The 15,341-nt window shown below is 41.4% G+C and overlaps 1 protein-coding gene across 4 annotated transcripts in view; it reads right to left on the bottom strand.

The window, feature by feature from the left end:
* PHF21B (PHD finger protein 21B) overlaps positions 1-15,341 on the bottom strand; it is a 192,920-nt gene that overhangs the window by 3,302 nt on the left and 174,277 nt on the right. For all 4 annotated transcript variants that reach the window (XM_081860962.1, XM_081860964.1, XM_081860963.1 and 1 more), the window contains 6 exons: positions 11,528-11,604; positions 10,189-10,243; positions 7,736-7,758; positions 6,072-6,230; positions 3,887-3,962; positions 3,049-3,152 (listed from right to left, as the gene is read on the bottom strand). In XM_081860962.1, the coding sequence (XP_081717088.1) occupies positions 3,049-3,152; positions 3,887-3,962; positions 6,072-6,230; positions 7,736-7,758; positions 10,189-10,243; positions 11,528-11,604 (494 nt within the window). The remainder of the gene's footprint in view (positions 1-3,048; positions 3,153-3,886; positions 3,963-6,071; positions 6,231-7,735; positions 7,759-10,188; positions 10,244-11,527; positions 11,605-15,341) is intronic.

The following is a 15,341-nucleotide window of genomic DNA, read 5'->3' as shown; positions in this document are numbered from 1 at the left end:
CGGAATCGCAAGCCGGGTGCTTGAAGGGTAGAGCTTAGGGATACATTCGCCTCTCCCCAGCCCTGCCTGAATGCATGCTTATGTTGATTGAAGAGGGGGATTCTAGTCAAAGCCACTCTCTAATCTGAATTAATGCACAATCTACAAAGATTTATGATTTTATTTATTTCCACTGGCTGGAATCCAAAGACCCGCACTATTAATTCTACATGCCCAGAGGGATTTCTCAAAAGGCCGCTTCTCTTGCCCACTACTCCCAACACCGGATGACAAATCGCTTCTGAAAGCGAAGAGACCTTCAGAGGCAGTTAGGGATATGGCACGGAGACTTGCTCTTCTAAGGGTTGGGTGGGGGGAAATATCACATTACAAAATTTTATACTGAAGTATAAAATGAAAGATAACTTATTCAAGGAAGGTTGTGGAAGATCGTGCCTTTAGTCTGGATAGACTGAACAGATGATGTCGGTTCACATACAAATGGAATTTATTTAATATAGTCCACACACTCTGGCATGAATATTTGTTGACCCTTATGGAGGAGGAGAGTATTTTTAGCAAGTGAAATGGACATGACACCCTCATATGAAAACACGTGCATGTAATTGACAAACATATTCCTCCTGTTATTAGATCCAGTCAGAAATATCCTCCGTTTAAACTTTATTTAGTTTAATACTGGTTACAGTGTGCATGCTCTTGGGTGCATCAAGAGAAATTCTTATGTTGCATCACTTTCACATGTTGTATGAGCACAAAAGTTGTAGTATCAGTGAAAATGGAATTTATCTGCATGCATTCACTATAAATATAAAACAGGCATCCCCTCTTAACACTAAGGCAAATATCCAGGCACAATCTCCCACAAGCTTCCTTGAATAAGTTATCTTTCATTTTATACTTTAATATAAAAATTTTGCAATGTAATATTTCACACTGCAAAGTGCAGGGCCCATTACCTCTCGGTCTCTATGTGTCCCACTTAATTCAATTGCTTTTTAATTTAATTCTCCATTTTATTGGATCTAGGCTCTCAATTGCTCCATTTTAATTTAATGAAAACCTCAGGAACCAAGCCATTTTGTAGCATAATATTTTTGATTGCTCTCATCAGTTGAGGTCTTTATGTGGAATTGCATTGCTGCAGTCAACAGCCAAAACTTCTATCTGAACAATGAAGTATGCATCCTTTTCATTTTCTAATTCTACTCTCTACCTAACATAACACAGTCGCACATACAGAGGAATCTATTGAGTCTTCAGCCCATGCCGTTATGGACTCAGGCATGTACATGGTTATATTACTAAGTCCGCACAGTTAAAGGGAACACACCCCACTAAGTTGCCTTCTAATAAATTATTACTTTGCCTCCCATTTTCTTTTAAATGTCATGAAAAATTGATGGGTGTCCCTCCTGAATGAGAGCAGCAGTTGAACAAAATGTGACTAGCTACAGATGCAAATGCTACTTCTAATTTTCAAAATAAATGTAATACATATAGACACACACCAGATGATCAAACCTCATACATTGCTCACTGGTCTTCTGAATTGTGGGGTGCGCCCATGCTATAAATGTAGGCCTTCTAAATTCCCATTTGAGCAAGAACAACAAGTCCAATATTAGGGCTGATCTATTTTAAAGCATATTTGCTGTTATTGTAGAAATTTAGCGTTTTCCTAATCTGTGTTATTCGTAATTAATTATCTGCAAGAATCCGCAACACTGAAGTCCCCTTTGTAATACGGCTTAGCTTCTTTATTTTGCAACGTGCTTTGTGCTCAGCTCTTTGAAAATCTGTGCGGAAGTCACAATTGCCCCCCATGTTCATGGGCAAATATTTAAACATGTTATTAAAAGTGTTGTAGAATATGGTTTGCTGAATGTATAGCATTTCAGATTAAGGTTCTAGTGACCACTGGAGTAATAGAGAACAAACAATGAAGATGGGAGGAGGAAGAAAAGACCTCAGGTCTACCTTCCAAAGAACAAGGATTTATTTACACCACAATCCTATGCAGTTTAACTGTAAAGTGTCGCTGAGTTCCACAGGACTTACTCTCAAATAAGTTCACATAGGACTGCAGCCTTAGGCTGTAAACCAGTGCAAAGTTCATGTTTCAGAGAAAGTCACTAGGATGCAAAAGTTCAAGATCAGAGAATCTGCCAATGATCCTGTGGCATAATGACTTCCTTGATGGTGGACTAGCACAGCTGCTACACTACACCTTCCTAATAGCCTACTAGCCAACACAGCTGGATTTAGCCAACTGGGGCCTGCTTACTCACAAGAAGAAAGTAGCCACAATCCACCATATATGTCCACAGAAATTAGTGGGCTTAAGATTCAGGTAGGTAGCTGTGTTGGTCTGACGCAGTCGAAATATATTAAAAAATTGTCCAGTAGCACCTTAGAGACCAGCTAAGTTTGGTATAAGCTTTCGTGTGAATGCAGGAAAAGGTAGTTGTGCTTGATTGCGAAGTTCTCTTTAGTCTCTGTGGAACAAGGACAGGGAAGCCTCCCGGAGCTCCCCCATTTGGGCCATGAGGCAGGTTCAGCCAAGCCATGGCCACCTGCCCCACACCTGATGCCAGCTATGGGGAAGGTGAAGACAGAGCTTGGGCAAAAGGGGGCTTTTCGGGCACCACTGATGTGCTGCTTGTTGGTGCTTGGGAAGTGCCAATCATGGAACTTTGCCAGCCTTGTACCCAGCTCTCAGCGCCCAAGCCTTACAAATCAGCTGATGGTCAGCACTCGCAAAGCACCACACACATCTTCTGCCTGTGCAGTAGGATTTCAAACCACACAGGCAAAATAAGTATCACCTGACGCCACTCTGATGCCATGTGACTTAACAGGTGAGAGGTCCCACCCATCTGTCACACACCCATAGGTCAAGTTTAAGGAGGTAAGGTTTCAGTGATCTACTGTCCAGAAATTTATAGAAACATTCAGATTTGTCCACTTGTGCTAATTTCTCTTGATTTCAAAAGTAGCAAGTGCCTGGGCAATTTTTCAGGATAAGCCATAAACCAGAAATGATACCTTCATTGCATTATTGAGAAAGTGTTCTTTTTCCTCTAGCTTCCTGTGTTCTCCCCTCAGTTCACTGCTTCTCTTTAATAACTTCCTCTTCTCCTCTTCTTTGACTGTGAAGCAAAGGCAAGAAAGCAGGCAATGAATGGCTGTTAAGATGAAAAATGTAACAGAGGAGTGTAAGAGATGCCTTGGGAGGGCCCCTTTCGACCCATCTAGTGAAGAGGCATTTGGCGATACTGTCAAATTCGTTAAGCTGATAAACAGGTGCACACAGTGCTAACAACTCAGTCTGAAGGAGGTACAGTAAAAACAACAAAAGTCACAGGACGCAAGTAAAATATTCATAATGGGTGTTGGTGGAAGTGCATATTTTACACTGGGCTCAAGGACTCAAGGGGTTTTCATGTGCTAAGGACAAAAAGCAAAGTCATCAATGAACAGAAAGCACCCACCTAATTAGAATGCCGTTGCATGAATGGGCTCGCAGACAGCCTCAATTCACTGTGACCTTCTCTCTTTCAAGGAGAAAGGTTATAGTGAGAATCCCCCCCCCCGACCCACCAATGAAAAACGGTATTTGTCTCCTATGTGAAACACACACACACACACACACACACACACACACACACACACACACACCCCCAGTCCACCTCCGAGTTTGTGAACTCTCAATTCAGATGTGTTAGAACAGTAATTGGGAAACCCTTCCATCAGACAAGTACAGATGTGTTCGGATGATACTTTATTTCTGAGACCCTTGCAATCCACCCCCTGAGGCGACTCCATTTTGAAGTTGCTGACACTTGAGAAACCATTTCTTATAATCAATTGCTACAGTTCGTACCTGTTTTATGAGTAACGTAGGACTGAACAATCGCCAGAGTTCCAGCCCATGGCACATTTTCATCTTTCTTTAACACCTACAATTTCAGGAAATAACGGATTCAAACAACTCAAGGGCACACTTATGTTATAATGCATACAATCGTTTAGAATTGCCACCCTCCAATTTATTCCTCAAAAGCTGATTATATCAGGACTATGTAATAGCTCCGTAAGAGTAGTTAGTTTGCCGATTTGTAAAATGAAAAGCATGGAAATATATTTAGAAATTATATTTTGCCTTCCCACAAAAAGAGAACAAAACTCTCTGTCAAGGTAAGTCTAGCAAATGTCATCTGTAATACAACCAGACTGGTTTATGCTCACATATGCAGTCACAAAATAATACAAACAGAAGGTTGCATGAACTGGTCAGCAAATGTAGGGAATTCATATGATTGCATATGCAGTTTCTTTAGCATCCATGATCACTGAAGATGGCTTAACCCTCTAGTGATAGCCAAGTGTACCATGACAGTGCTGAAAAAAATGCATTAAAGGTCTTCCAAAACTTCATGTTTAGGTCTTCCTCAACCATGATGAATTACTATGTGGGATTGCAGTCCCCTCATCACAAATCCAGGAAAAAACTGGTGCTTCCAGTCTCACAGCTTTTGGGGTCCATCCCCCTCATGAGGTGCTGGGGATCAAATGCAGTTAATTGTGTTAATTATTCTTTATGTCTAGAGTAGAACCTGCTCTATCTTTAAAGGAGAGTAAGTGTTGAGCTGTCGGCACTGCCTTATACTCTAGGCTGTTACTGACACTGATGACTCTCTTTGCAGTTACAGTCATACCTCGGGTTAAAGACACTTCAGGTTAAATCTTTTCAGGTTGTGTCCCGCGGTGACCAGGAAGTAACGGAATGGGTTACTTCTGGGTTTTGCCACTTGCGCATACGCTCAAAATGATGTCACGCGCATGCGCAGAAGCGGCGAATTGTGACCCGTGCACGTGCAGACGTGGGTTGCATTCTGCTCAGGATACGAACGGGGCTCCGGAATGGATCCCGTTCGCATCCAGAGGTACCACTGTATACTGTATAAATAAAAGAGAAAATCATCAGTGGAGGCATTATTTTTAACTTGCAAGTGGTGTTATGCTTAATATCAATAATAATAATAATAATAATAATAATAATAATAATAATAATAATAATAATAATATCTTTATTGTCATTGCCCCCTCTCAGGGACAACGAAATTTACAATACAGTGGTACCTCGGGTTAAGAACTTAATTTGTTCTGGAGGTCCGTTCTTAACCTGAAACTGTACTTAACCTGAGGTACCACTTTAGCTAACAGGGCCTTCCGCTGCCGCCACGTGATTTCTGTTCTCATCCTGAAGCAAAGTTCTTAACCCGAGGTACTATTTATGGGTTAGCGGAGTCTGTAACCTGAAGCGTATGTAACCTGAGGTACCACCTTATTAATACTAATGGTGCTGGTTATATAGCTTTCTTGGTTATATTAGACTGGTAACAGTGATTTTTTTCTATGAATGGGGGGGCTAAGTTTGTCCTACTATGGATAGGATATCATTACGAAGCTAATGTTAAGTCACTCAATGATTTCACTGGAAGAGACTTAAGCATGTGCTTAAAGTTCTCCCATTGAAATCAACTTACCATAAAGATGGTGGGTTATTTGATATTGAGTTGCGCTGAGAACACCAGAGACCATATTTCTGGAAGTTCTTCCAGGAGATGAGCAGCCTGGGATTTCTCAGGTGATTAGATTTAGGCATTATCTCTCCTCTTACCCTGAATACTCAAAAGTGAATGATTTAAACTTTGCTGTGCAAAAATTACTTCAATGAGATATTTACAGAACAGGCAGCAATAGTGAATTTACTGTGTAGCCTTAGGCAAATCAGTACTAATGGACTTAGGATTTTTTACAAAATGAATAAGGTATGGAGGATACTTTACCAACTAAAAGGACTGAATCCAGCATAGTTACTCAATATAAAAATCAATATAAAAAGTAAGTGATATTTAAGTTCCATTACTTTTAGTGGGACTTGGTGAAGACTAATTTCAGCTGCACTGGTGGTCAACGTTTACAGAGCTCATCAAATTTATATCTGTACACAACTCAGCTCCCAGATCAGGTTTGGATAGTTACAGTGTAAAGGCACATCTCACCTTTTCTTGGCACTTAGGACAGACCCAGACCCCTTTGGGGACAGTCTTCAAGGGAGGGTCCAAGCAGTTGAGGTGATAGGCTCTGGGGCATGTTCCACAGGATTGCAAATTGGCACTGCGCTTACATGCTGAACAATATTCATCATGGCTGACCTCATTCTGCAAAACACAAAAGCACAAGGAGCCAGGTTGTTCAGCTGATCTACAGAAGGAGCTCTCCACAAGCAGACTGTGGCCATATAAACTCACCACTTTGCCAAACAAGTCCAATTAAATAGATGAAAATGAGACCTTAGTATATTTGTAGCACTCCTACTTCATATCAATGATCAAAGCCTGACAGCACCAACCCAACTATTACACATTGTTCCCGAGCATGAAAATCTTGGAGACAGGAGCCATCATTCTAAACAGAAGGGAAATAATTATTTTGAAGAGATTTGTTTCTATGGTGATGAACTGATTTTGCTAAAGATATGTCTTCAGTGGCTCTTGGTTTATTGTGGACATATTGTCAGCATGTTAACTTGCCTGTGTTATGAAGGTTGTCAACATCACACATAATCTATATAGGATTGTAGGTACAGTGCTGTGGAAGAATCTGTGATTGTGAAAAACATAATTGTGTGGTCCTGGAAGCATCATTTAGCTTGATAGATGGGATCCTGAAATCTAAGGTTAGCATTCTCCAATTTGCTGTCTGTTTGTTTTCCATGTGTGATCACTAGACTGCGGTGGTGAATCTTCAGGCTGTTCAGGAGTGTACCATGGCCAATGGTATCAGAAGAATTCAAAACAAAATAAAAAAATTCCTTCCAGTAGCACCTTAAAGACCAACTAAGTTAGTTCTTGGTATGAGCTTTCGTGTGCATGCACACTTCTTCAGATGATGGACTTCCATGTTCTGAAGAAGTGTGCATGCACACGAAAGCTCATACCAAGAACTAACTTAGTTGGTCTTTAAGGTGCTACTGGAAGGAATTTTTTTATTTTGTTTTGACTATGGCAGACCAACACGGCTACCTATCTGTAACTAGAAGAATTCAAGAATCTGGAGTAAGGTTGCACTCTCCTGTCCACCTCTCTGCAATTGTCATCCATTAGGAAGACCAAGGCTGACTCAGTTCCATGGCCAGGCCTAAACCTAGAATGGAATGGCTCCAAATAATCTGTGTCATCCAAGAATGCTTGCAGCTGCTCCATCACAACCCTTTCCACCACCTTTCCCATAAAGGGGGCATTTGTGACTGGTCAATAGTTGTTCCTGTCAAAGGGGTCTTTAGGCTGTTTCAAGGAAGCAGGGACAACTCACTTAGACCCCCTCTGCTAGATTTAATAAGCCAGGAGAGACAAGTAATGGAACCTGGGAGATTCTGCATACAGATAAAAACAAAATGTTGTTCTTTGCAGTGGACAGAGGACGTGTGAACCCGAGTATTGTTCCTCCAGTCATTTCTCTGACCATTGCACTGCCTGCATTTTTGGCAAAACTACCCTGGACAGCAGTGGGGCAGTGACAATAGTACTTACAAATGTACACTCTGGTATGTGACAACTGAGAAGGCCCAGGGTGACAGACAACAACACAATATCTTTTTTTTTTAAAAAAAAGCTTAAACGAAGACCCTGTTCCCTCACAATTTACAAGGTGTGGTAAAACATACCTGCCAAGATGGATCCTCATTGGCTAGCATTATGAAAGAAGGGCAGAACACAGGTTAGGAGCAGTGGGCTTAGATCCCCAGCTTGGTGGGATTTTAGGTAGGCTATGATAAAAGAATACTGTGTATGAGCAGAAGGTTATCATCAGTCAGGCTATGTCTGTCCAAGTGACCCTACATGCACTCCCCCCTTTTTAGTTTATCCTTATACTAAGCTTTTTGCATTCCCTCTTCATGTATGTTTCCTCTTCTCAGGATTGTGGCACTTTTTGTTTGTTCACATTGAATGTGTGAAATTGCACTCACATGCCCATACACACAAATAACTGAAGTGATGCATGCAAGACATTCACAGGGCCAGGGCTGCACAAGATCAGAGATAATGCTCTCCCTGAAAGAACTTAGCAAGAGAAATTAGAGAGATGTCAGTAAAGATGAGTGGCTATATGCAGTCGCCTTCCAATCAAATGAAAAAGGGTTTGGTAATGGAGAAGGAGAAGGAGGAGAAGGAGAAGGAGGAGGAGGAGGAGGACTACACAAACACTTGCCCAGCCTATTCCCAAGTAGGTTAGCAGCACCTTAATGAGGTACTAACATTTGCTCTAAGGAAACATCTAAGGCAGGGATGAACAGAAGTGCAACAAGAGTGCTTCATTAATGAGATACCTCCCACTGCTGGAATGTAAAGCTACCAATGCTTTAAATGTTACTTCTGTCTTTCATAGCAACCCTTGTGTGAGCTAGAAACAATCAGGATGGGGATAACTCCCCTAAACACATGACCTGCAGCTGATCAATTTTTTGATTTCGGGAGAAGATCATCTGCAAAAAATATTAGTATGGAAATGCCCCGAGAAACTAAAAATATTAAAAAGGTAAAGGTAAAGGATCCCTGACAGATAAGTCCAATCACGAACGACTCTGGGGTTGCGGCGCTCATCTTGCTTAACTGGCTGAGGGAGCCGGCGTTTGTCCGCAGACAGTTTTTCCGGGTCATGTGGCAAGCATGACTAAGCCGCTTCTGGCGAAACCAGAGCAATGCACGGAAATACCGTTTACCTTCCCACCGGGGCAGTACCTATTTATCTACTTGCACTTTGATGTGCTTTCAAACTGCTAGGTTGGCAGGAGCTGGGACCGAGAAACGGGAGCTCACCCCGTTGCAGGGATTCAAACCGCCGACCTTCTGATCGGCAAGCCCAAGGCTCAGTGCTTTAGACCAGAGCGGCACCCACGTTCCATTACCACAACCCGCATCCCATTACCACAATATTAATCTGGGGCAAAAATGGGAATGAAGTGCAGACTATACTAGCATTGTGTACATATTTTCAGTGGCTGAATAGAAAAACTGAGTTTATCCTGTAAATTAGCAAGAAAGAGGTAAATAGTAATTTGCTATTTAGTGCTGCACAATGCTCAAACATTGTGCTGGTCTAGGTACTCCAGTGCGCTGCTGCTGCTGTTAATACCATGGGTACAGTGCATGCTTTGCATACATAGAATCTTGGGTTCATTTTTCATGAGTTTGCTAAAAGGGTTTCAGGTAGCAGAGCTTGGGAAAATTTCTACCTAAGACCACGCAGTGCTGCCTCCAGTCAAGAGTGCACAGAATTGGGGTAGATAGACCAAAGCAATGGCACATACATTTTGATCAGTGTTGGTAGCCAGCCATAATTTTCTACTAGCCAGTTGTAAAGCCCAGTCCCACTATGATACTACAACAATATCATATGCATTTTCAAAACAGGTAACAGTTTCATTAGACTGAATGAAGTTAGATATTAAAAACTCAGGCTTTATCTAAGCTAAGGAGCACATAAAATTATTATTTAAATCTACAGTGCATTTCATAGTTTTCAGGGGGTTTTTCCTTTCTAATTTTTCAGGATGATTTACTGTATAAATTGCATTAAAAGCTCAAATATTAAACGAACCTACATTTTCTAGAACTAGGTGCTGAATATATGTACTTTGGCCAATAAGACACCTAATACAATTTTTTGTCCAAAGAAATGGATTTACAAAAGTGAAGCAAGAATGATTTTTTTTCAGGAAGCAGGAGTTCTGGGGCACCTTAAAGATCAACAACTTTTATGACATGAGTTCTCATAGGCTAGAGTCCAATTCTCAAATATTCATATATTTTAGCTCAAAATAATTTGTGCCTTGTTAGCTGAAAACTTGGCATACAGATCTAGCAGTTAGGGCTAAACTTCAATAGGGTAAATTTTACAAAGTGCAGCTCCCTTTTTTGACTCATGTAAATTGTCATAAAGAGGAGGTGTGTCTTCTGACCTCTCAGAACTCCTTCTGGAGGGGATACAGATATATAATGTAAAATTAATTTTATTTTTCCTGTTGTTTATTGATGCTAGAAAACCCAATTTTACTGTAATTATTTCAAGTGTGGAGTACTAACCTATATTTCCATTCCAATAATTCAGAGATCTTACCTCTTGTGGACAGAAACAAGGGATTGTTCAAATAATTTGATGCAAGACGTTTCCTCTGCAAAAGATAACATGAATAGCATTGACTAAGACATTTCTTCCAACAACAACCAAGTCCAACTGAGAGGGCATGATCAGGAGCTATCCACATATGGGTGTCAATAATATGCAATTACATACTTTTAAAAAAGGGGGTTCTATATCAGAGTGTTGGGGAGATCCCATAATAAAATTAACATGAGATTTCCTGGAGCAGTTGTGGTATTCTGTGTTAAATCTGTGGGTTAAACACAACTTCCTTCAGGAGCATTCCCTTTTTAGCGAGGAATTCCATGCAAGAGAGTTAGGGGAAAAAAACATTGTTTTAGCTGGATAGGTGTGTATATATATATATGCTGATGTCAGAATCAGGACCTTTTACAAAAGAAAAGGCAATATATACTGTTATAAATAAATATTTCAATGAATATCAGCTAACGTCATTATCAAATGTCAGCTTTAAATAGCCTAAAGAAACAGTGCCTTGTATTTCATCTTCCCAAGTTCCTGGCATAAATGTGTGCTTTTAAAAAGTGGATTTTTAACGAAATTGTATTTTTAAAGTCCACAACGTATTTCACCATATGTTATGCCAGAAGCATGAAAAGAAGAAATGTACATAATTTGTATTTCCACTTCTCCAAAACTGCTGAGATTAAATTTATGTCAGTCACATACAAAAGAAATAAGTGATCCCATTACTAGTTCATTAGCTGTAACTGAATTAGATAAAACCAGCATCACAGGAAACATTTATTGAGGTTGCTTTACTGAACATGCAACACTCATCAGAAACTACTGGGCTGGGGGGGGGGGGACTTTTTAAAGTGTTTTCTACTTTCACTTGCAATTGCCAATCCCAATTTGAACCAATCCTTGGCAAATCAAAACAATGAAGTCTCTCCCCCCCCCCAAATCTCACTTTTCCTAAACAGCAGATGGTGGGATAGATTTAGCCTTTCCTTCCCCATGAAATAAGCTTGAGTTGTGGGTGGTAAATGCACAGAGCTAATGTTAAGATGCTACTGGGTTTAGAAATTCATGTCTATCCTATACATTTACGCCAGTAGGAAACTGATCAGGCTGTCACGCTCCCAACCAGGGAAACACTGACAATGTAAGTGTTTCTCTCAACAGCTTCATAATACAGTAAACCATGGCAGCTAAGCTGTTTTAAAGTCTTATTTTATAACAGGGACGTGCTTTTATTTTGTAATGGGAAACTACTGTGGTCACTCTAGTGTCACGTGAATAAGGACCAGAAGCGAAGGGGAATGAAAAAGCGAGAAGACAAGAGACGTACCTCTGTTTCCAAAAGCCCACTGTAGGCTGGGTTGGCTGTGCTTCTTCTTTTCCTCTCCTGACGCTTGCTTTGGATTTCTGTAATCAATTTATGAAACGTTATCTCTGTATGTGTGTGATCATTTGAAAACAATTCTTTTCAGATACAACTCATTAGTCAGATGACTTTTGGCTTGTGGTCTGCTTAGACCTTATGTTTAGTTTCTAATGCTTGTCTGGGCAGCGGCCCTGATCATTTGTCAGATTTTGTGTTTGAAGTTATTTCTGAAATTCACAATATGGTTTAACGCCGCAGTCTGGAACCTCAGGCCTGAAGCCAAATATGGCCCTGAAGCCTTCTTTATCTGGCCCTTGCAGCTTTCCCAAGGCCCTCCCTGCCGCCAGGTCACCCCCTTCACCAGCCTGCTCTGCACCCTCAAGTGCTTTTGCCTGGCTAGACTGTGTCCTTGAGATGGATGGAGGGGTAGGTATTGTGTAAGGCTGGAATGCCACCTACACTCAAAGGTAAGTGTTGCACCTCTTGCTCTCCCCACTTTTTGTCCCTGGCCCCATCCATGGCTGTTGTGCCCCCCAGGAGGTCACCCACGAAGGACTGTGGCCTTTGGGATGAAAAAAAGGTTCCACACTTTTGGGATAATGGCTACTAAATGAGAATCCTTTGATTATCAGACAGATTCACAGATGTCTAATAACAATTGGCATAGCTCAATACCTAAACTGTTGTTGCTGGCATCCGTCTGTCTCGAGAGACAATGGACTGCACCTCTGGGGGTGAAGTCAAACTGTTGCATTAGCAGCACCAAATATTGCACCCTGGGGAGCAATCCTGGGCAGTGTGTATGGAGGTCCTGGGCTACCCAGACAACAAGGTCTCATCTCAGCCCCACTGATGTGATCCAAAGGAAAGCAGAGGAAGATGTTTGGCACCAGCTTGGCTGCAGGAGTTGACGGAAGGAGGCAGACAAGGCGCCATACAACCGTCTTGGAGACTACACTCCAGATTTATGTAGGGTTTACTCTTTAGCCTTTTCTTCTCCTGAAGACAAGATGGCAAAGACTGGACTAGACAACTATATTAGAGGCTGTATACCTCTGAATACCAGACATTGGGGTAAACAGCAGTGGAGGGCCCTCACCATCAGGCACTGCTCTTGAGCACCCAAAAGCATTTGGTCAGCCACAGTTGGAGACAGCCTACTGGGCCCTCCAATCCTTGTTTTAAATTACCAAGGCAATCCTTATATTCCTGGAGCCATAGCAGCTTGCAATCTTACAAGGATTCGTTTCTTTAAACAAAAACAAAAACCAGCAATACCCCAATAACAAATCACACTAAGAGCCCAACTAGTATCCTATTAAAGGGGCATCCAGACAAAAGAATTCAGTGATCAGAGCTATTAAGTAAGTTATAAGCTTTTTAAAGCTTTGGACAACAAGGTCAGAATGAAAAGCTTCATTAACACTCAAGCCTCTATGCCCATTAACAAACACATCCTTATCACAGTTTTGTATCTCGGCTGTTGCAAAAGGCACTGCAGGTTTTCTTTGTTTCCCTCATAGAGTAGGGGAAAGAAAGACTATAAATATCAAAGCTGAATTTGTAGACGTATTTGGTTCAAAACCTCGCTTAGAAAAAGGTTAAGAAAACCCAGATTTATGCCCCCAACTTACATCATTAAAATATAATATTAACATAGGCTAACTTTGAGGAGCTGCTTTGCTTTCTTCTTTGCAGCAGTGTGTAGGAGAGTTGTCATGTTTTGAGGAGTCACAGTGTTTGTGTATTCTAGTTATAAAAGTACAAAAAAAGTTCAGATTTCTATAGGTAGCAATGGCTATCCCTCTTGCAAAAGCTGCATTCATATGCATGTAAGCGAAAACACCTGCAAGAAGGGCGAGACTTCTGCAAGGCATCCTGAACAGCAAGACTGGTAGCCTATATAACCAGTTTGCAATCAGACGTACCAAATGTGTGTCAGTTGCAATGAAGTACTAAAAATATACAAGACTGTATAACGGCCATCAACTTTGCCTTTTTAGAGGTATTTTGTAAGAAGTGAAATGGTTGGAGTTTGTGAAGAGGGCAGATGTAGCACATATCATGGCAAATGGAGGAAGGGATGACATGTCTGAACCTGGCCTCAGTGACTAGCCTCCCACAGATCCTTGTAAGGGATTGTGTCTTTTGAAATATGTTGTCATCAGAATGTATGGCAGCTGGCAGATGTCAACAGCTGCTGCTGCTGCTGCTGTTCAAGTACCTAATTTTTTGAAAAATCTTTAAGCCTCCCTGAGCCCCTGTCAGGGAAAAAGGAGAGGTAAGTATGTATGTATGTATGAATAAATAAATAAATAAATGATGATGATGATGATGATACAAATGCAGGGATGGTGGGGACATTTGTAAGGCAAACTGGCAGGAGCTGCTTAACGCCTCCCACACCTGCCAAGTCTTCAGTGCAGATGTTATGTACCCACTAGGCACTTCCTCTTAGCTGGGTTTCTTCCAGTTTCAAAATCTGTCTGGGAAAATTTTATTACGGGGGGGAACATTTGCAGGGGAGAATCAGTGAGCGAGCGACAAGTTAGGTGCTCCCACCTTCCTGTTAATTCCTCCCCAGCAAGTGTCTCCCCCAGCACTTGCCTTGTGAGGAAAAACACATGATGGGGCCAAATTCAACCAACCCATTTCACTAGTGGGCTTCCCCCTCCGCTTTTCTCCCCACACCTCCCCCCCAAAGCTGCTCTAGAGGGTTGGGAGAACCCACAGGACAGCATGTGGGGCGAGGAGAGGACAGATGGTTCCACCAGACAAGCAGAAATGCTTGTGCTGATGGTCTCCTGAAGACTCTGCTGAATGACCGCCGCCTGTTTCCTTGATTTCACAGAATGTGGACTTGCTGCAAGAAATGCCAGGGCTTCCCAGGAACAAGTGAAGTCTCAAAGGACTTGCCCAAATATCAGGTCCCTCTGGTTTCCCCGAAGCCTCTCAGATTTTAAGAACTAGAGCATTTCTATGCTTTGTGCCTCTTCAGGGGAGAACCTGGTGAATTTAGTTTCTGCATTTGCTTTCTTCATATGGTGCTTAGTTTGGTTACTCCGTTCCATGGGTCCTAAATAAGTTTGATGTATCTTCGATTTAGAGAGCAGTCTTCGTTACTAAGTGACTGGCTACATGAGCTTGGAAATCCCATTCTCCACCTGATACTGATGACTGGGTAGTGGCATCTTGAAAACCAGTGATACATAGCTAGAGATGGGAAGGCCTGGGGGGAAACTGGAAAAATTGGAAAAACAAACAAACCAAGGTTTCCCCAGTTTTTTTTTTTATTATCCAAAGCCCTTTTTTCCAGAAAAAAGGGGGGAAGTGTGCTGAATATTCAAACTATATCAAACTGTTGGTTTTTTTTTTCAATTTTCCCGGGGAGAAACGGCTTGGGGGGGGGGAAACAGAAAAGGGGGGAAAAAACCTAGGTTGGGTTTTTTTCAATTTTTCCGGGGGTTTTCCAGGCCTTTCCATCTCTATACATATCTCAACATATGAAGGAGCATCTTGCACAAATTTAAAGGCATATGGAGTTTTGGCCACAATTGCTGTGACCTGATAATCCGACTCCTGCCCAGTTAAAACAACCCCTCTAGTAACCAGCTTAGACGCCTCTTTACTTCCAGATAGTTTTGTATCACCTAAAGGAAGAACATATTTTAAAAAAATCTTTGTTCTAATGTTATATTTAAAATCCATATCCATTCCCATTCCTATTTATTGTTATCGATACTGAAACATCTTAATAAACTAAGAGAAAAATTTTCCT

The sequence above is a fragment of the Podarcis erhardii genome (genome assembly GCF_964252035.2).
Source record: "Podarcis erhardii genome assembly, chromosome: 5".
Lineage (NCBI taxonomy): Eukaryota > Metazoa > Chordata > Lepidosauria > Squamata > Lacertidae > Podarcis > Podarcis erhardii.
Note: the sequence above shows the minus strand (reverse complement) of the source record. Positions and strands in the feature narration are given on the sequence as shown.